The sequence below is a fragment of the Sturnus vulgaris genome, chromosome 14 (assembly GCF_052056855.1).
Source record: "Sturnus vulgaris isolate bStuVul1 chromosome 14, bStuVul1.hap1, whole genome shotgun sequence".
Lineage (NCBI taxonomy): Eukaryota > Metazoa > Chordata > Aves > Passeriformes > Sturnidae > Sturnus > Sturnus vulgaris.
This window is the reverse complement of record NC_142256.1, coordinates 1,089,905-1,110,283: the sequence shown is the minus strand read 5'-3', so window position 1 is coordinate 1,110,283 and position 20,379 is coordinate 1,089,905. Positions and strand designations below refer to the sequence as shown.

The 20,379-nt window shown below is 54.9% G+C and overlaps 2 protein-coding genes across 4 annotated transcripts; one reads left to right on the top strand and one right to left on the bottom strand.

Moving 5' to 3' along the window:
- The first annotated feature begins 2,784 nt into the window (after positions 1–2,784).
- RAB9B (RAB9B, member RAS oncogene family) lies at positions 2,785–8,519 on the top strand. Of its 2 annotated transcripts, XM_014877221.2 has the most exons (3): positions 2,785–2,849; positions 4,348–4,399; positions 5,224–8,519. In XM_014877221.2, the coding sequence occupies exon 3, from the start codon at positions 5,259–5,261 to the stop codon at positions 5,862–5,864; it is 606 nt and encodes a 201-aa protein (XP_014732707.1). In that variant the 5' UTR covers positions 2,785–2,849; positions 4,348–4,399; positions 5,224–5,258; the 3' UTR covers positions 5,865–8,519. The 2 variants fall into 2 exon arrangements, with proteins under 2 accessions (XP_014732707.1, XP_088029448.1); XM_088173322.1 differs by lacking the exon at positions 4,348–4,399.
- A 4,196-nt stretch (positions 8,520–12,715) lies between these two features.
- Positions 12,716–19,795, bottom strand: PLP1 (proteolipid protein 1). Of its 2 annotated transcripts, none has more exons than XM_014877223.2 (7): positions 19,687–19,795; positions 17,227–17,413; positions 16,536–16,797; positions 15,543–15,711; positions 15,261–15,334; positions 15,087–15,152; positions 12,716–14,709 (listed from the first exon to the last, which is right to left on the bottom strand). In XM_014877223.2, exons 1-7 carry the CDS (start codon positions 19,688–19,690, stop codon positions 14,638–14,640), a joined length of 834 nt encoding a protein of 277 aa, XP_014732709.1. In that variant the 5' UTR covers positions 19,691–19,795; the 3' UTR covers positions 12,716–14,637. The 2 variants fall into 2 exon arrangements, with proteins under 2 accessions (XP_014732709.1, XP_014732710.1); XM_014877224.2 differs by having other exon boundaries at positions 16,641–16,797.
- Positions 19,796–20,379: the final 584 nt, after the last annotated feature.

Here is a 20,379-nt window from a genome sequence, read left to right as displayed (position 1 = left end):
AGCCATCCAGCACCTAAAAGAATTAAGTGATGCTGGAGGTCATCAACAGCAATCTAGAAAATGATGATGTCTCCAAAGATCCAGAGGGTGTTCTGTGCACACAGGCTGTGTGGAGGAAGGTGATTCAGAGTGCCCCAGTGTCATTGTGGCAGCTTGGGAGCAATACATTATCCAGTTATGAAAACATCAGCTCTGAAGAAAACACCTTCTTGGCTCCAGAACTTTGATGAAATACCTGTCCCATCTCATCCCTATAAGCCAGTGCCTTGGCTGTTAGGGGCACCCCAAAAAGTCAGTCCCCTCCTGCCCTGGTCAGAGGGAGAGTGAGCCTCAGATGCATGTGGTGTACTCTGTTTCTTCTTGCCTGAGCAGGGGAGGACAACAAGCAGTGGGATGGTGAATCCAGCTTTAAGCAGAAAGCCCATGTATGAGACGTGAGAGGAAAGAGAAGCTGCTAAGAGGAGGAAATCCCAAGAAGGCTGCCAATGTAATTGCTGTAGAGACGCAAGAAGGCAAACATCTTTCAGAGCAATCACTATGAGTGCTTAAGCCCTACTTCCCAGAAAGCAGCTGGATATCACTTGCTGATGGGAAGTAGAGAATAAATCCTTCACTTTCCTTAGCTTCTGCACGCAGCTTTTGCCTTATTGATCTGCCTTTATCCTGACCCACGAGTTCTTTTCCATCTTACTTTCTCCTTGACCTATCCTGCTGAGGAAGGGAGCTCTAGAGCAGCTTGGTGGGCAACTGGTGTCCACCACTAATGCCAGAAGTTGTCCAGCTCAGCAAGACAACCAGACTGCACAGCCACTGGGAGCCAAACCAGACCAGGAACATCCCTGCTCAGATGGGAAAGTGACTCCGACAATTGCCAGCACCCACAGATTATCCTGGAGGTACCCAGGGGCCCCTCGAGCACAAGCACAGTCAGCCGGGGTCACTGGCCATGTGACATCTTTGGCTGAGCTGCAGGGACATGCTGCATTCCCTAAATCCTGCAGGTAGCATTCCCTGAGGATTAGGTGTCTGCCAGGCCTGACAGGGGTAGTGCAGGAAGGCAGAGCACCATGCCTCTGTTGCCTTGGCAGGATCTGTCGTGGTGGCTCTTTCTTGTGCAGGATCAGGTCTCGCCCCTTACATGCTAAATCTAATCAATAAATACTGGCAAATAACAGGACTGAATGGCTGCCAGGCAAAGAGAACTTGGCAGGGGCAAGCATGCCATGCTCAGAGCTCACTGCAGCAATACATGATCCTGATAGAGCTGGTGTGAGGATCCAGACTGGTTTGGAGGGATCTCCCAGTGGGTGGTGCAGGCTGCATCTGCCACTGGTACCAGCAGCATCCTGTGCTTCTGCCCTGCTGCTACTGTGTACAGTGGTGCTCCAAATGGACACCCCTGGAGCTCCCACATTTTCTTCGGGGTGCTCTGGTCCCCTTCTCCAAACAACCTTGACCTTGGCCCCTTGTGCTGCCCTCCTCGACCTGCTAGGCTTCCCTTGTTGCCCATCTTTTCTGACAGATCACTGAGGCCAGTATTAATATAATCCCTGGCTTAATTTAAATCCTCCTCCCATCTCATGCTTTCCCGGGGGGAGAAGAGAACTGATGCACTTTCGTGGCATCCATTCAGCCCTGGAGCTGATGCAGGATTCAGATGACCAAAAGTCCCAGATGTCCATACCAGGGGTCTCTGCTCTTTCCCCCTTGGAGGTGTATGTTGCAGCCCCAGTGAGATGTGTCCCCAAGTTTCAAAGGTGTATTTCAGTGAGAATCACGCCCTATTAGGAAGAAGAGTTGATGATGCCAACCACAGGGGAACACAGGAGTGGCTGCTGCTCCCCAAAACCTCTCTGCACCCACCTGGGGGTCCTGGAAGGCTTCCCCCTTCCTCTGCTCTCACTGACTGGGTGAGGCTGGCGTGACCTTGCCACTATTTTCCCCTCCAACTCTCTGTAATGTTTGTATTAGCTGTTCTTCCCCAGAAACATCCCTAAAGACATTCTTGCTCCTGTCCCATGGGCGATTGTGAGAGTGGGGGAGCCTTGCTCTTTCGGGCAGCTGTCACTGAAGTGACAAAGTGGGGACGGGGGGACTGTGAGGGGAGTGACAGGGAAAGGTGGTGAGGAGCTGGCAGTGACATGTGGGACTGTGAGGAGATGGGAGATCGGGGAGTGATAGCGACTGGCATTAAGGGGGCTGAGGAGGGCAGGGGACATGCACGGACTGTGAGGAGAGAGACAGAGGGGACTGTGAGTGGAGTGCCGGGGACGAGCAGCACTGTGCTGCGGGCCAGTGGGGACATGCAGGGACTGTGGAGGGGAATGACGGGGACTACTGTGAGGGGGCTGCGGGGAAACATGCAGGACTGTTTGGGGAAGTGACAGGGCGAGCAGCGAGGGGACACAGGTGGGGCTATGAGGGGTCTGAGGGGGGCACAGTGGGGACATGCGGGGCTGTGACGGGGCTGAGGAGGCACAGCGGGGGACATCGGGACTGTGAGGGGGCACAGCGGGGACATGCGGGACTGTGAGGGGGATGAGCAGGCAGAAGGGGGGCACGCGGGACGGTGAGGAGGCTGAGGAGGCACAGCGGGGATATGCGGGGCTCTGAGAGGGCACAGCGGGGAAACGCTGGACGCCGAGGAGGCTGAGGATGTAGAAGGGGGACATGCAGGCCTCTGAGGGGGAGACCAGCGGACCGTGAGGGGCCGCGAGGCGGGCCCTGCCGGCCGAGGGCGGGCTCTGCCGGCCGGCGGGAGGCGCGTGCGCGGCGCAGGCGCGGGGCTGAGCGGCACCTGCGCCCCGCGGGCCGGGCGGCGGCGGCGGCCGGAGGGCTGTGAGGGCGAGGTAAGGGCGGGCCCGGCGCCGCCGCCCCTGGCCGGGGCGCCCGCGGAGGGGGGGGGGCTGGAGAGCCGCCCCTTCACCCCGGCCCGTGCCGAGGGGGCCCCTCTCGGGTACCGCTCCTCGGCTGCGGGCACCTCCCTGGCTGCTCCCGTGGGGCGGGATGGGACCCGCCGGAGGGTCTCGCCTCCGCCGAGCCAGGGCCTGGGGAGCAGGGGGGAATCGGACCCGGCGTGCCCGCCCCGCTGTTGATACCTGCACACAGGTACTGCCGCCCTGCGAGAGCGGGTCGGCCCCGCTGTAGTGGGGTTCAGCCTCCGGAATAGCTTGCAACGAGGCCAGCGATGTCAAGGTTGTGTCACGGCTGCCGGCAGCATGCTGACTTGCAGGCTCTGGAGCAGCCCCACATAACCCATTAGTCATTTTTAAAACGAGCCACTTGCTAACAGAGCATTTCTAAACAGAAACTCTGCTCGGGGCTGATGGCCTGTGCCGGGAGGGGCTTTGGTGACAGTGACTGTCTTAAACATCCCTCAGGAAGGTTTGGGAAAGGAACAAGCTATTGAACAGCTCACCTGCTCATGGGGCAGGATTTCCCCTAAGCTATGGGGCATGAGGACCTGTGCTACAGTTCCTGTTTGTCTCTTCTTCATTTGCATTTTGGTCTTTGCTTTAGAACTACTGGGTCACACGCTGCTCCTCAAATAACCCATCAGGTTAGCTCAACTGTGCTTGGTTTGAGGTGTTTCTGTGCAGGGAAGTGAAATTTGTGAGCCTTTTGTGCAGAAAGTGCAGAAACCCACAGCAGAAGTTGCTACTTTTGGCTTTATGGTAAGTACTATTTGAAAGGGCTGCAAAAAGAGCAGAATCGAGGTTGAACAGGGCCCCCCGAGGTTGAGGCAGAAAGCAAGGTTTGGCTTGGAAGGAGTAGGAGTGCTGATCTGAGCCGTGCCACACACTCCTGCTTCAATGGGTTGGAGATGTCATCACTAAGCAGCACTACTCATCCACACCCTTCCCAGGAATGTTGGTAGCAGGTGTAAGCAAGCTCCGTGGCTTTTCATACTAGGCTGTTACCAGCTGGCTCGCTTTCCCGGTTAGTAGATTCAGGTGAGTGTTCAATCCTCAAATCAGATTCCAGGGTGCGTGAGTAGGCAGGACAAGTAGATGACAGTTATTACCATCCCCTGGATTGAGGGGAGACACAGGGTGCACAGCCTGTGCTCTTATGTCAGAGCTCCTTCAGTTTGTTCTGTTCTTACGTGGGGTTCAGCATGCACATGGTACTGACTCTGTCCTGGCCAGAAATGGGCTGCATTCCATTTCACTCAGGGCAAGGGATACTCCTCAGTGCTTTGTTCTTGCTGTTTTACTCCAGCCATCAGCACTAAACAGGCCGGTTCCTAGAGCTCTGCTGTTGTCCTTCCATCCTCGATCAGCATCACAAACTGAAAGACAAGGAGGGCAGCTCAGGTAACCTTGATGACTGATGTTTGTTTTTTAGTGACTGATACACTGGAGGAAGGTGTTCCTGGACAGTACTGGAGACAGAGCAGGTACAGTACAACAGCCAAACAAACCTCTTGTTCCATGTCAGGGGTTTACCTTAGCCTGCAGAGTGTCCCTGGGAAGGGGAGGATGCACTGGCACTTGGCCTTGAGGGTGCTGACTAAGGAACCTGTGGTGTCTGGGCTGTTGCAATGTGAACGTGCAGCTGAACCTGAGCAAACTGGGCTGTGAGAGGCATTGCCAGCAAAGAGCAGCTGGTCCCTGTGCCTGGGAAACCCCTTCCGAGCCGTGGTGATCACGCGCTGCTCTGCTGGCAAGGTGAGTCAGCATCCTCAGGGTGATTAAGAACTGGCTTGACAAATTACTTGTATTGATATTAGACCTGCACAACTATTGCATCCTTCCAGTAGAGCAAGTCAGAGAAAAGAAATTATTTAGCTGGTGATGCCACCCCTGGTGATTTTGCTGTTTCTGTGATAGCTTCACAGGAGGCAGAGAGAGATGTTTTAAGTAGTGATAATGTGCTTGGAAAAACTGGACAAGCTTTCTGATACAGAATTTTCACCACAAGTGGTGTAATTGATACTAAACTCTCAACAGTTATTTTTACCTTGCACCTAAAGAGGTCATGTGCTGCAGGCCATTTTGGACCTGATGGAGGACTTGAGAGCCTAAAAGTTTGTCCAGTTCCCAGCTCTAAACTCTCTAATAAGTGAGATTAGGATAATAAGATCTCTTTAAAAAGAGGCGTCACCTCCTATATACAAAACTTCAGAAATGGGGATGGAAATACCATATTCTGTTCTCTGTGTGTTTTTCTGCAGAACCCACAAGTCAAATGGCTCTTTTGTACTATTTCTGACCTCTGCAGATTGCCTTGGTGCCCTGTCCCTCCGTCCTGCTGCAATGAGTGGGAAGTCCTTGCTCCTAAAGGTCATTCTTCTTGGAGATGGTGGAGTTGGGAAGAGCTCCCTCATGAATCGGTACGTCACCAACAAGTTTGACTCACAGGCGTTCCACACGATTGGGGTGGAGTTCTTGAACCGGGACCTGGAGGTGGACGGGCGTTTTGTGACCCTCCAGATTTGGGACACTGCGGGACAGGAGAGGTTCAAGAGCCTGCGGACGCCCTTTTACCGGGGAGCAGACTGCTGCCTGCTGACCTTCAGCGTGGATGACCGGCAGAGCTTTGAGAACCTCAGTAACTGGCAGAAGGAGTTTATCTATTATGCTGATGTGAAGGACCCTGAACGCTTCCCATTTGTAGTCCTGGGCAACAAGATAGACAAACTGGAGAGACAGGTGAGCACAGAGGAGGCCCGGGCCTGGTGCATGGAAAATGGTAACTATCCGTACCTGGAGACTAGTGCCAAGGATGACACCAATGTAACAGTGGCCTTTGAGGAAGCTGTGCGACAGGTGCTGGCGGTGGAGGAGCAGCTGGAGCACTGCATGCTGGGCCACACCATTGACCTGAACTCCAGCTCCAAATCGGGCTCTTCCTGTTGTTGAGAGTGGCTGCTGCTTTGGGAGCAGCGCTCGAGCCAGCGGCTGGATCAGAACATACCTGGGCAGCCCTGGGGCACTCTGAGGAGAGTGGCCACAAGGACAAGAGGTGGTTTGCTCACTGGGGAGCTGCAGCCTCACCATCTGAATCCTGCCTGGAGTTTTCAGGCACAGAGCATGTATCTGCAGGAGGGAGCTGTTAACAGAGCATGTGAGCGTAGTCTTGCTTCCATCTCTGCCTGTTTTAGCAGGTTTAAAGGGCTGAGTTGAAGTCCTTTAAATTCCCTAAAGACAATAGCGATTTGTTCTGTACCAAAAACTGCCTGCAGAGCAAAGCTGAGAACATCCTAGACACTGAAGTATTTTAGTCCTGAACTAAAAAAATTAGACCCACTCATGACCATACTGCCAAAGGAAATCCCACTCGGCGTACTAAACGAAACCTATCGTAAAGACTCTGGCCCATGTTTCTCTGAGAAAGCCAAATATTGGAATGGCTGGGATGTGTGTCTGTTGCTTAGGATAAGTGCATTGTGTCCTGAGGCTGAACTGTGATGAGAATTGTTAGAGCTCTGACCTGAAGCCATGTATGAAGGAGAGATGGGCCTGTGTTTGAATGTGACAGCATTGTTTCTTCATAGCTGCCCGTTTCTGGTCTGTTTTTCCTCACCTCTAACTTTGTCTCGTGTGAGTGTTATTTTCTGGAGAGACTGTCTGCTTGTTGTTTTAATACATGTTTCCTTGTCTCTTGTGGAAGCTCAGCCCTGAAGGTCTGGGTAAAAAACACCAATGTGGGCGCTCACTGGGTCATGTCAAAGGGTTACTCAGGAGATGTGGAGTGTGACACTTGAGCTGGTTTCTGTCACAAGTAATCACTGTGTTCAGGTGATGTACTCTAGCAGACCAGATGGCAGGTGGGTGGGCTGTCTCCTAGGTGTGCAGGTGGTTGGGGGACTCCTGAGTGGTCAGCTGTTAAACCCACTCGTTGTCTGGCACCAGTGACCACTGTGCCTCATTAGCTGGCAGAGCCCTGCCTTCAGTTGCTCTAGTGTGGCTGTTCCCATCTGAGTGCTGCAGCATGGAGCTGTTCACCTGTTGTGTCAGGCACTGTGCTGCCGAGCACAGTTAGCCCATGCCACAGTCAGCCTGGCCCTCGATCCCTCGTGGGAAATCCAGGATGTTTTATCTGTAATTCCTATGACAGACTGGTTAAGTGTCTGCTCAGTTAACTGACTGCTGTGTTCAGTGCAGTGGGAAGAAATCTGCATCATTTTCCCTGTTCAAGGTGGCTGAAAACATCGGCAAAGGGGCCCCAGGGAACCTTCTGGAAGGGATGCCAGGCTTTGCTCCCATTTCCTGCCCTCTGCTAGGTGTTAGTCCCAGGCTGGCTGTGTAGCAGAGATGAGCTTACTGACTGCTGTCTTCAGCATTCAAACCTCGTGCCCTGCAACCTCCCGTGCAAGCATTTGGCCAAAGCTGTGACTGCCCACAGGCACGTAGGAGCCTGCCCCGAGCACGTATCTATCTGCTGGCTGCCGGGTGTGATTCCCACTGTGATCAGCTGCTGGATGGTAAATTTTGTAGCTCAAATCAAGCAACCTTCCCTTAAGTTGTGCTTTAGAGCAGGGCAGTCTCTCCCCTGTGCTGGCAGTTTGTCCTCATCACGGCACAATCTCTGAGCATGCAGAACATGAGCATTCCCCCATTTCCTCTGGGGTAACCCAGGGAGATCTTGCCCTTCTCTGCAGCGCAACCGTGTGTGGAAGGGGCTGGAGTATTAATGCTTTAGGGGGATCTAATTTCTAAACAGGCCTGAACAGTTGTATTCATGGGGAGTGAATGCTATCTAGGCAGTTCTTGCAGTCTCTGGAAAAACAAGTCCCTTAAGGAGAAGGTTCTGCCTCTCTGTAGGTGAAAGAGATTTTTACAAGATGTTATTGTTACTGTTTATTTAACCATGTCTGATCTCCTGAGGCCTCTAGATTTTTCTTCATTAGCACTGCTTGATATTTCCTTCAAGGTCCCAGGCTCTGTGACCTGTGGTTCCAGTTTCCATCCCGGAACAGCCTCATTCCCTGGAGCTGGTTTGTGCAGGGGCTCAGGGTCAGAACAGCTTCAAGCCCCCATGTGCTGGCCGGCCCTGCTGGGGGGCTGCTGAGGGAGCTCTCTGCAGGTGAAACTGCCACTTTTCCGGAATCAATGTGAGGACTGGCACCTCCTGTGGAAGAGGGCAGAGATTCAACATGCCACGGTGCAGGAGGCATATGTGCAGCTGTTTGCAGCACCCTGTGTCAATGCTGTGTAGCTAAAGCTCAAGAGCCTCGTTGTGCACCTGTTACACAGCACCTTTTATTTCTAACAGACATTGGATCATTGACTTTTTTTATATTAAAACCTCCCTATTATATTAGGCTTACATGGGTTATTTTTTAATGGTAGAGTATAATATATTTCAGTTGTTTAATTTATTTTTAATGAAACGCACAATTCCCAAAGGAGCCAGAATTTTGAACTCTGTTGCAAGTTCAGTGCCAACAGCCATCCCCTTCCCCCGTGTCCACTCGTGCTGCTGCGGTTGTTGCTATTGCTACAGAACTGGAATTGTAAAACCAAGATTCTACCTTTATTTAAGCAAATAAAATATGGATGTATTCAAATTAATTTGGGAAGTGGCTTGCTTTATTAATGTTCAAGTCTACCTTTGTTCTTCTGAGGACTGGTTAGTTACAGCATTTGGCAGAGAAGTCACTAAGGGATCAGAGAGGTACTCTTTCGTGTACCTACCTGGACCAGGAGCTGAAGGATCAGAACTCAACAGCTGAATCCAGTGACTAGTTTTGTCTTTTCAAGAGAATCAGAAAACAGTTTCAGAACAGAAATATTCCACATGGCTTCCTTCTGTCACTAGATCTTAAATTCTCAGCCTGGGCTCTCAGCAGCAAGTCCGGTACTTTCCTGTGAATTCTTCCGGTGATCTTGGAACTGGTTCCTTGAGCTCCAGGGGGTTTTAACCAGACACGATTTCCATAGGATGCTGAGAAGGAAATCAGCATATGGAGACTGTTCTCTTTTGCTGTCCTGCCAGGAAGGCTGCTTATTTTGGGAGACACTGTGTTTGCAGAGCCTGTGCCTGCTGTTTCTTTTGGCAGAGCCTTTTAGTTTATTTTCCTCCCAGGTCTGCTTGCACTATCCATGATTCCAGGAGGCAGTGTAGGGTTCAAAGTCCTTGGAAACTGTGCATTTAAAATGTGGGCTAGAGTATTTGAGGTCCTCCAACATCTTACTTCAGCCATTTCAAAAGACAGCTGAAAATACAGTCAACACTGGTGGGAGATGGCTCCAGTCTGGGAGCGTTGCAGGGTTTGCATGAGGCTGCCTCACGTCAGGGAGGGTCTGCGTGAAAGCACCAGAAACTGCTGGCTCTCCTGGTGTGAGGTGTTTGTAAGGAAGTGCAGGCAGAGGCAGGAGCCATAGTGAGGCCATTCCCTCATTCCCCACTTTCCCACTGTATGCTGTGGCAGAGGGCTCAGTAGATTTTGTTGTGAGCTGGGGAGAGGATGGACCGCTGGACAGCAAAGGAGTGTTTCCAAAGGAAAGCAGTGAGCTGCTTCTGTGTGCAACAGATGCTGTAGCAGATCCCAGTGTGTTTGGAGAGGAGGAGGGGTGAGGAGCATCTTGATCGCCTTCATCTTTCACTTCGACAGCCCTCGAGTATTCTGCTGCTCTGGGCCAGGTAGTGCCCCTGAAAGGCCATGCAACTGCTTGGTGGTGGGCTAAGGAAACTGGATTCTCTTCAAGAGCCACTTTCTGAGGAGGCTGGTGGCCGCAGATGCCCTCAGACTGTTCTCTGGGTGAGCAGGGGTGTTCCCCGAGTGCAGCTCCTCCGTTGCTCTGGGGCTGCTCCTCAAGGCAATAAACTGTGAGGAGATTCATGGGATCTCTGGGTACAGCATATTCTTGTGTGAATTTGAGGTTGACCAGAATGAATAAAGAGCTAAAAATGCCCCTTTGGGAGCAAGCCTCTGAACCCTACTCCAAGCCCCAGTTCCAAACAGGGGCTTGAGTCCACTGGAGCACTGGCGTGTTCTCCTCTGGGCTAAGGAACACTCAGCACTGGCCAGGTGGGAGGGGACAGCAGCTCTGTCAGTGGTTCTCTGAAGGCCACGGGTGAGTCAGAGTCCCTTGACAGGGAGATTGGGCTAATCTGTGAAATGGTGGATTACCTGCTGAGGCGATTGCTTGTGCAAAAGCAATCAGAGATGGACAGAGATATCCCCTAGCCCCAGTGCTTGCATGGCTGGCACAGCAGCTCCTTCCTCGTGACTTCCTGGGGTCCTTTGGGGGCTGATGCACATGGCCACATGGAGGTGCAGGACTCCTGGAACAGGTTGTCCAGAGAAGCTGTGGCTGCCCCATCCCTTGAAGTGTTGAAGTCCAGGCTGAATAGAGCTCGTAGCAACTTGCTTTAGTGGAAGTTGTCCTGCTCGTGGCTGGGGGTTGGGACTGGATGATTGTTAAGGTCCCCTTGAACCCAGACCATTCTATGATTCTGTGGAATCATAGAATCACAGATTCTATGTGATTCAGACATCTCCCTGGCAGAGCTGGACTGTGCAGAGATGGAGAGAAAGCAGCTGGGTGTTTGATCAGATGCAGGTGAGGACTTTAGCCAGGGCAGGTGGGTGTCGGTACCATTCCACAGCCCTGGCAGGCAGAGCTGCTTGCCAGGCATGGCTTATCCAAAACACAGCTCTGTAGTAGCCACTGTGAAGAAAACTGCCCTAGCTGAAACCAGCACATCTTCCTACACAGCCCTTCCAGGGCTGAGTCCGAACCCGTGCTAAGAGAAGTGAGCCTTTGGTGGTGGTTTTGGTGTGTCCTGGTGGGCTCCCTGTACTCTGGAGGCTCGGGGGAAGGGTCCCCAGGAAGCACCGTCAGTCGGGGCCGGGCAGCGCAGGGACGGGGACCGGGGCTGCGGGGGGAACCGAGGGAACCGCCGCTGCACCCGACGGCCGCGGGGAGGAGTCGCAGGACCGGGGATGCGGAGGTGGCCGGGAGCAGCATCAGCCCGGCGGCCCTTCGCCCTTGGGGGCTGCCTGAGCGCAGGGCTGGGGACCCATGGTCATCACCAGCACCCCCTGGGTCTCGCCATCACCTCCCCTCTCTTGTCCTCTCCCCAAGACACACGAGGACGTCACCCAGGGCGACAGGGCACAGGATGGAGGGATGGGATCACCTCGCCTTCTTGCCAGCAAGCCAGTCCATGGGACTTGCTCCAGCGTCCCTTTCTCTGGTCCAGCCTTTGTGGGAGCAAAGTACAGCCACATTTTAGCCGCTAGACAAGGGAAAACAGGTGATTGCACTGGCTCCCCTGCTTGGAGCTCTCTTGATGGGCCGATTTACAGAGATGTGGTTTGGTATGAGGCAGAGCTTATTCCGTGTCTTTTCTCAGCCAGTTCCTGGAGGGCGCTGGGTGTCCAGGAAAGGAGCTGCGAGGGCAGGTCCCATGTCCCGAGGTGGGGTGACAGCGGGGCATGGCCAAGGGCACACCTGATGAGGCTACGTGTGTCCTTTGCTCCTCGGACTTGCCTGGCACCCTGGCCTTGCTGGCTGCTCTCACACACCACCTCGCACTTGCTGTCCCCAGCCCTCAGCCCGGCCGGAGGGGCACCAGTCTCTGCCAGGGGGAAAGAGATGGTGTTTTGTTCCCCAGCTCACTGCTGCGGAGCTGAGTGGCTGATTGTGCACACACAGGACCCTTTCAGCATGGGGAGAGGAGGGTGATGGCATCTGGGAGCACAGGGAACAAAGGGTCCCATTGATGCTGGCTGCAGCCCCATGGGTTTCTGTCAGCCAGGTCAAGGCTGAGCTCTACCACTGAGCTGGGGAAGCAGCAGTGCATGAACTAAACCTCCCCTGGCCAGGCTGCATGGGCAACTTTGCTGCCTGTTCAAAGGGGGCTGAAGCCAGGGAAGAGAGGGGGGAGTGGATTTTGGGCTTGAGTCCCATTTAGGAAGAGTAGTGAAGGTCTCATCCTGCCACCCCTGGGCATGTGGGAGTGCCTGAAATTTGCATTTTTGGACAGACCCATGAGGCTGGGAGCATCCCTCTGTGGCCTCACTCCCTGGAGGCCCCTGAGCACAGCTCCTGAGGAGACTTCCAAGAGAAACGACATTTGAATTAATAATTTTTGAACAGCTGCTGAGGAAAGATGCACCTAAAGGTTTATGGGGCAGAAAGGCAAGAGCAGCCAATGCCCTCCCATGCACCAGCACCGTGCACAGCCCTGCAGCAAATGGCACCATGGAGTGACAGACAGGACATGTAGGGCTCTGTGACAGTCCAGTGTGCCCGTGTGCCTGAACAAGACCATCCTGTTCCACACAGGGCTCTCTGCAAGCGAGAGAATCGCCCACCCTGCATGGCTCTGAACATGTTCATCCCACACATGCTGCCTTAGTGCCAGCCAGCTTGGCTTGAGCTGTTCTGTTAGTTTTGTTGTGGTTTTGTTGTGCTACATGAGGAGACATAGCAGAGGCTGTCAGCACGTGGGCTGAGTGTTAAAGGGCAGCAGCAGCACCAAACACAAGCAAGCAGCTGCTACAAGACCCCAGCTTTCCTCAGGGTGGCTGGAAGAGAAATAAGAGGTTTTAAGGGCCCCCCACCAGCTGGGAACAATGATTTTTAAGTCAGAGTTATGAACCTCGTGGCTGGAGTGGGCAGAGCTCTGCAGGGGCTGCTGGCCCACACATGGGACAGCAAGTGCTGCTCTTCTGAGACCTCCTCTGCAGCCTCCCATTTTTTTTCCTTGGTGGGGGTGGGAAAGCCAACACAACAAATGGACAGGCAGATGTACATCTTGTTCAGAATGTTCTTAATTTTAATGTGTTTTCTTTAATTTTTATAAAATACATCTTGTAAGATAAGTCTTTAAAAACTTGCTCCTTTTTATTGCTGGTTAACAAGTTGAAATTCTAGATCAGAAATGAAGGAAACACTTTCAGTTGATTAACTCTTTTTGCGTGTGTGTGTATGTGTGTGGGTGTGTGTATGTGTGTGTGTGTGTGTGGGGTCTGGGGACAAGAGTGGGAAGGAGGACCTGGTTATTTTTTGTTAAATGGATATGAAAAAAAACCCCAGCAAACCCCCAAGAGAGATAGCATTGATGTGAATTTCCGGATCTTGACTGGTTTCTCCCCACTCTGCCACCCCTCCTGGCATCTCCCCCCTCCCCATCCCATGTGCGTTGGTAGCCTGGCCAACCTATTTCAGCATTCGTGGCAGCAAGGATCCTTCAAATGCACTGCTCAGCAGATCTGCCTCCTTATCCTTGCCCCTGCTGAAACCAGCACTTAAAAATATATATAACAACAATACAGACATGAAAAAAAATTCCATGCAAGATGGAGCTATAGTCTGCCACTGAAAGTAGTTTCTCCAATAAATAAACACAAAGATTAGCGTTAAGGAGGGAGGCAGGGAGAGCAAAACAAATCACCAGTTTTCAGGGAGGACTGGAAACAGCACTTCTGCAGGTCTGGCTGGACCCATGCTACCCAGCCAGAGGGCTTTCCTACAGCTGGAGAATAGTCATGGAGGAGAGGTCTCCACCCAACTCTTTGCCCCTCTACCCCTCTCCATGGGAAAAGACTGGCACCAGACAGGATCTGGATTGCAGAGATGGGCTGTGCTTGCACCTATGACCCCCAAACCACTACCTTTCCTTCCCTCCTCAATTCCTTCATGGGTTTCACCTGGAAGCAAGATGCTGCCAGTCCCGCCCACCCCAGCAGGCACAAGACAGTTGTCCTGACTTGCAGGAAAGAAAGTGAGGGGACAAGGAGGACAGAAGGAGGGGCGGTTACATTTGACAAGGGGGAGAAGTGAGCCGAGCTCTCTGGCGCAGCGCAGGTTAGAGAAGCAGACGTCACCCCAGAGAAGAGCACCATTGTGAAGGGCACTGGCAGGCAGGCAAGGCACGCGGTCCCGACGGTCATCCCCTGCCTACGGAGGGATGGCTCTGGCTTTACACTCCTAGGGCTTGGAGCAGAGGTGTCCCCTCCTCAGTCAAACCTATTTGCTGCCTCTCTGCTGCCTGGAGGGTAAAGCCAAGAGTCCCCCTTGTCTACAGAGACACCAAACTCCTTTAGGCTTTAATAGGGGCAGCTGGGTTAGGGCTTTATCAGCATCGGGGTCAGCACTCTCTTCTCCACACTGGGAAGATCCTTGCCCTGAACACCCTTTGCCATGGCTGCAGCAGGCAATTTAGGTTAAATTCATCTTTCTCTGCTAAGGGAAAAAAAAATCCTTCTCTTATTCTCCATCCATGGGTGGTGACAGCAGACAGCTCCAGGAGAGTCTTTAGCATTGGTACCAGGACTGGGCCAACTTCCTTTTCTCTCTAGGTAGCCTCTTGCTACTCATGGAGCAACATGGATTTCTTCCTCCCAGGAGCTTGAAGGCCTTTGCTCATCCCTAGGCAACTTGGGACACTGGAATAAGTCCCTCCTCTTCTCTGACTGGTGTGGATGGGCTTGGCTCTAGAGCGAACCGGTTACAGATGAGCAACGAGAGAAAAGTGCATGAAGAGGCGTCCTTTGGTGGGAAGCTCTCCTTCCTGGTCACGCTCAGCACAATGGATGCAAGGGAGGAAGAGGAGGGGAGTCATCAGCGAAGGCAGAGTTAACGCAGGAGACCTGGTGTCAGGTGGCTGCAGTGTTAAAGCCTCGGGGTTAGACAAAAGAAGGGTGTTTGGTCTGGCTGGGCTCCACAACGCCGGCTAGAACTTGGTGCCTCGGCCCATCAGCTTGAGGACTGCGAAGTTGTAGGTGGCAGCGATGATGAAGGTGAGCTGTGGGTGGGAAGAGAGTGAGGGGGGCAGCCCCCAGCCCCGAACCCCAACAGAGCAGTGCCCTGCACAGCCCCGCAGCTCCTCTGCACTGTCAGGACACTGCAGTGCCATGGATATTAAGGGGAGAGCTGGGGAAAGGCAGGAGACTCAGTGCATTGGCAGCAGGACGTCTCCGTGGCAGTATCCTAAAGCCTCTCCTGATCCCCTCCTGCAGCCACCTCTACCTTATGGCCTGGATTCACCATCTGCACTTACGTGCCAGAAAACGACACGAGCACAGGCTCTGTCCCATCCATGCCCACCACCTTCGCTGTCCTTTGCCCCCACATCTTTGCCAGGCGAAGAAGAACGGCTGGGCAGGGGGAGCACTGACTCACCAGTGAGACCAGCGTGGCAGCTGCCCCCACGAAGGCTGCGATGAAGAGGTGGAAAGTCATCTGGAACTGCAAGGGAAGCGGAGGGTGAGCTCACGGGGTCCCATTGCTGCCTGGGAAGGCCAGAGCCAAGGTGTCCCACTGAGGGAAGCACATGAGGTGGCAGGAGTTACTCACTTCGCTGGTCTTGCAGATGGAGAGCAGGTTGGAGCCACACACCTTGCCAGGGAAGGCATTCCAGGGCAGGACACCTGTGGAGATGTGGGAGCCAGGTGAATGGGGCATGGCTGACAGCTGACTTCCTTGCTCAGATTCTTGCAGCTGTTACACACCTCCCAGCATTTCAGGGCTGTTCAGCACTTGCCCTTCTTTATCCCACCCAATGTGCCTAGGCCCTGCCCTCCATCCCCTCTCCTCTGCCCTGAGCCCTGGCTCCTGGGTGGTGAACCTGGCACTCACCGTACATCCTGGCATCTGCACACAGGGTGCCAATGCTGGCTGAGGTCTTGGTGGGGTTCGCAATGGACTGGCAGGTGGTCCAAGTGTTAAAATAGATGTAGACAGGCACCGCGGAGCAGGCGAACACCAGGAGCCAGATGATGGTCAGGACGTAAGTAATGCCCACAAACTGCAAGGGGCAGGACAAACCCGTGCAGAGCCATGGTTACCAAGTGGCCAAGGACAGGGACAGGGGAGCGCGAGGTTCCCCAGGCAGGGGAGGGCGTGGGGCAGGTGGGGGAGGGACTGCACCACCTGCCAGACCCAGCGTGTCACCAGGCAGGCAGCACAGCATAGCACAGCACAGCACACCAGCCCAAGCTGAGGGCTCCTGCAGCTCATAGGACCAGTGCCAGTCCCAGATTCACTCCTGGCTGTGTGTGCATGGGAGTGCCCAGCAGCAGCAGAATGGCTGCCACTTTTTGGGGGTGGGTGGTAACCATGGCCATGGCCAAGCAGGGTTTGGCCTCTGCAGGAGGGCAGCTGCAAAAGCTGCCTTGGAGTGTCAACGTGGCTGTCCTGCCCTCCCTCCATGGTGCCACCCCAACCAGCCCCCGAGGGAACCACAACCATGCCCCTCTGCTCCCCCAGGCCACAGGATCCCTTTGCCAGCACTTTGTCGTGGTTCCCAAGCACAGCAGAGAGGATGAACCCAGAAGAAGAGGACGAGCCCCGGGGTACTGAGTGCCATAGAGCTTAGAGCTGCCAGCGCTGCAGGGATTCTTGGATTATCCCTGCCTATGTTTAGACATGAAGCAGTTGTATTAAACGTAGCCATTTGGGCTGCTTTGGTCCCCAAGAAAAACAGCAGGCCTGGGGGAGGACAGCAGGGCTGTGCTTCCCTTTGGGATATCCCAAAACCCGGACGGCCGCAGCCTCCTGCCCTTTGGCCACACGGAGCGTGGTGAACCCGCTGGGGCGCGCGAAGGGGTGCCAAACCCCAGTTAAGATCACCTTGTCAGGATGTCCTAGCCACTTTCCCAAACAATGACACACCCGCTGCCACGAGTGAGCTCGCTGGGGGCCTCGCGCTCCCCTCCCTTTCGGGCCCCCAGTTACCGTTGCGCTGAGGCCCTTGCCGAAGATGGTGGTCCTGTAGTCCCCAAAGATTTGCCGGACGGCACTGGTGGTGTAGAAGCCTTCGGCCAACAGCAGGGCTCCATAGAGGAAGAAGAAGGCAGCTGTGCCATAGATGAAGTACTGAAAACCATGGATGCTGTGAAGGAGAGGAGTGGGCAGGAGCACTCAGGTGCCAGAGCGGTGCTGGAGAGCTCAGCCCTGTGTGTGGCAGCCACCTTCCCTCCCCACACTGCACCAAGGGGACCAAAACAGAGGGTGAAGCCACAAGAAGAGCAAGCTGGGGAAAAGCTGTGGTGAGCAAGGCTGCCACCGACTTCCCCACATCCTCCATACCTACCCAGTGCAGAGGTCCAGCTCTACCCAGGACACCTAGCAAGGGTCAGATAAAAACTGGTGTGAAATGAAAACAAGTTGCCACTTCGACCCTGCCATGGAACCATGGGCAAAGGCAGTTTGGGTCTCTCTGGTGCCCAGGTGAGAGCCTGGCCAGCCCAGCCAGGCACAAAGCAGGATGAAGCTGTCAGGGGCCCTGGTGTGAGGGGGGTGCTCTGCAGCAGGTACTTACACATCGATGAGAAACTCATAGTCCTGGTAGTTTTTGGAGAAGTAGGTCTCGATGAGCTGCTCAGTGCCTGTGAGGGCTTCATGCCCACAGCCACAAAACAGCGCTACCCCAAAGAAGCACAGGCCAGTTGCAACCAAAGAAGCAAAGGGTGCCCCAATGAGACATCTGGCACAGCACTCGAGTAAACCTATGGAGAAAAGAGGTGAAGTGGGACGGGACTGCCAAGACAAGGATTGCTTGGATCTCAGGAGCACAAGTGCAGTGGGAGAAAGGTGCCTTGCAGGAGGAGGGAAACAGGTTGAAGGAAAACCCCAGAAGTGACCCATTGCAGTGCTGTAGAGCCAAGCCCAGCAGCTCCCCTAAGAGCTCTGTAAGCAGTTCAGGAGCCCACCCAAGGGTACCCAGGGATGGGGCACATGGGCTATGAGGAGCTGAGGAGAGCCAGCCATGCTCACCCATGACAAACAGATGTAAATGGAGCGTGATGTAGCGTAATGCCAGTGGGACCTGGCAAACAAGCTGCTAATGGGCTCCTCACTGCCACCACTGCCACCACAGCCCGGCTGGGGCAGCAGCCATGCCAGCTGCCTGCAGTTTTATTTTGCCATTGAAGGTGGAGGGGAACCCAGCACCTCCACAGAGACAAACCCCAGGAGAGATTCAGCAAGGCAGCCCTGCTTGGGGCAGCACAGTAGGAGCCAGCACACACCCCAAGCACTCTGGGCTTGTAGGTGGCACCCTGGGCACTCGTCTTTGCCTGGCATCCTGCAGGCAGCTCGGGCTGCAGCCGCCCCTTTATGCAGGCAGATGTGCTTGTAGGAAGGAGCTGTGTTAGTTCCACAAATGATAACACTTGTGTAATAGGTTTAGTCCTCCAGGACCTGTGTGTGGGCAGGGAAAGCAAGGACACACAGCAGCATGCTGCTTGGAGTGCCTAAATGCTGGATTTTTTCAGCAGTGAGGCCATGGGCACCTGCTCCTTCTGCACGTCAGGGCTCTGACATGCAGGAGTGTTGGCTCAGTTTCCCAATGGGCTGGGTTTGGAGGAGCCCAGCCAGCTGCTCTCCTGCCTGCTTTGGGGGCAGACAGCCAGGTGGGTTTGCACTCACCAGCATTTGGCTCCAACTAAGCTGGGACAAGCTGATGCCCTGGCTGTGTACACCTGAGCCGAGGGAAGCTGCTCCCCTTCTCCAGGATATGGGGTTCTGGCACCCCACTGCCCAGGGCACAGTGGCTGCCTGGGCACATCCCATCTGGGCATAGAATTTCTGCCTTGAATGCCAAAAAGGCACCCACACCAAACCCATGCTCCCTCCACAAATCCCACAGTGCTTATCTTCTCCCCAGGAGGACAAGAAAGCCATGGGGTCCTGGCCAGCTCTCCCCTCCCCACTGGGAGCAAGGTTGCGCAGTGGCACCGAGGACAATGGGGGATTGTGCTGGCACTGCCACCCCAGCGGCTGCCCCATGCCAAGAGCAAACAGGGAACAAAAGAAGTGCTTTAGGGGAGTGCTGGGACCCCTCCCTCTTGTTTGCCTTGGACGCAGTAGATCCGGGGGGGCCTCATTCATCCTGGCCAGCACTGCTCCCAACCTCGCTGGGACCCACAGGGAGAGAGCCCTGTGCACCCAGCAGGGTTCTGGGCCAAACTTGCCTCTCCTGGTTTTATTTTTTGGCCACCTGGGAGAAGGCACAGAAGTGCCCACTCTGGGACAGTGAACAGCTCAATTCCCAGGGGACTGCGAGTCCTGGGATGCAGCAGGGCCTGACAGGCTCCCTGCCACAGCCCCTCTGCTCTGGGGAGCTGCAGTGGGGAAGCCTGGGGAGGGGAAAGGAGGGGAGAAAGAGCCCTTGTGCCACACAATCCTGAGCCTTGTACCCAGGCTCCGCTGCTGCCAGCGCCTAAAAACGTGCTGTAGACAGGAGGAGAAGGAGAAGGAGGCAGGGGGCCAGGAGCACCAGGCACCCCCAGAAACAGAGCAGCCCCAGGAACAGAGCAGCTCCGGTTCCCCAGGGGTACACTGGTGAGTATTAGCTCTGCTGTATCAGCAGGGAAACTGAGGCACGAGGTGTGCTTCTGTTTGCCCAAGGCTACTGGCATACCAGTGGCACAAGCTCAGGGCTCAGTGCCATGCCTGGACCTCACAGCTGTGCCAGGAGCTCTCATCTCTCCAGTCCATGTGGTGAGGGCTCGGGTGGGACTGGCTGTGGGGATGGCATCTGCCCCCACAGACAGCACACAGGCACACAGGGACAGAAAACTGCCTCTGGAAATAAAACATCATCCTTGCCATGCCAAGGCATCCTCCCTCAGCAGCTCCCGTGGCCGGCACTGGCATACTGGGGTCACCAGGATCTCAGCCGTGCCAGAGGATCGTTTCAGTGGGCTCTGCTCTGAGATAAGGTCCCCAGAGACACCAGCAAGAGCTGCCATGGCCCCCACCCTCACCCCATACTCACCCATGGTGCTGGACTTGGCCAACTCCCCCGACTGCCCGCTCTGCTGCCTGGGTGCTGTGTGCGGAGCCCTGCCCTGCCAGGCGGTCCCACGCCCTGGATTTCCCCCTCTGGGTGCCTGTCCGGCTCTCCAGCAAAGAAAAGGGCTCTCTGAGTGACAGCCACCCCCCTTAAAGGGACCGGGCCCGCCCTCCCCGGCCCCCCCAGCACCCCTTGACTGCCAGGCCCTGGGTGCCCGTGGCTGCCTGGGCACGGCTGCCCAATGGCCCCACTCAGTGATCTCGGGGGAAAAGGCTTTTGCAAAAGTAAGAGAGCAGACTGGGGGCAGGTGAGGGAGTTGTGCCCCCTCATTTGTGGCTCTGGGGACATCCCCCAGGCCCACCAGGCTGTGTTTGTCCAAGCTGCCCACTGAGGCAGTGTGGGAGTCTGGCGCTGTGGCACAGCAGTGTCACCCCCTGTCACCTCCCTGATCCCCAGAATCTGGCAGCAGGGAAGAGGAGTTCCCTATCCCAGGGACCTGCTTTCAGCTTTGGGGGTACCAAACTGGAAGCTTTCCCCCTTTTGATGGGAATCCTGCAGCTACTTTCCCCAGCCCCGCGACCCCCATGGGGCAATGGCATTGTGGTGGGGACACTCGTGGGTCGCCATGGCCTCAGGGCTGTAGCAGGCACAGCCTGGTCCCTCAGGTGCCCCATG

Bases quoted from the DNA above. Each gene is read 5' to 3' on its own strand.
- RAB9B (XM_088173322.1), top strand. From the start codon at position 5,259: ATGAGTGGGAAGTCCTTGCTCCTAAAGGTCATTCTTCTTGGAGATGGT.
- PLP1 (XM_014877223.2), bottom strand. The intron at 15,712-16,535 runs GTGATCTTAACT...TGCCCCTTGCAG, and splicing joins GGCTAGGACATCCTGACAAG to TTTGTGGGCATTACTTACGT. The intron at 15,335-15,542 runs GTGAGTGCCAGG...ACATCTCCACAG, and splicing joins TGCAGATGCCAGGATGTACG to GTGTCCTGCCCTGGAATGCC.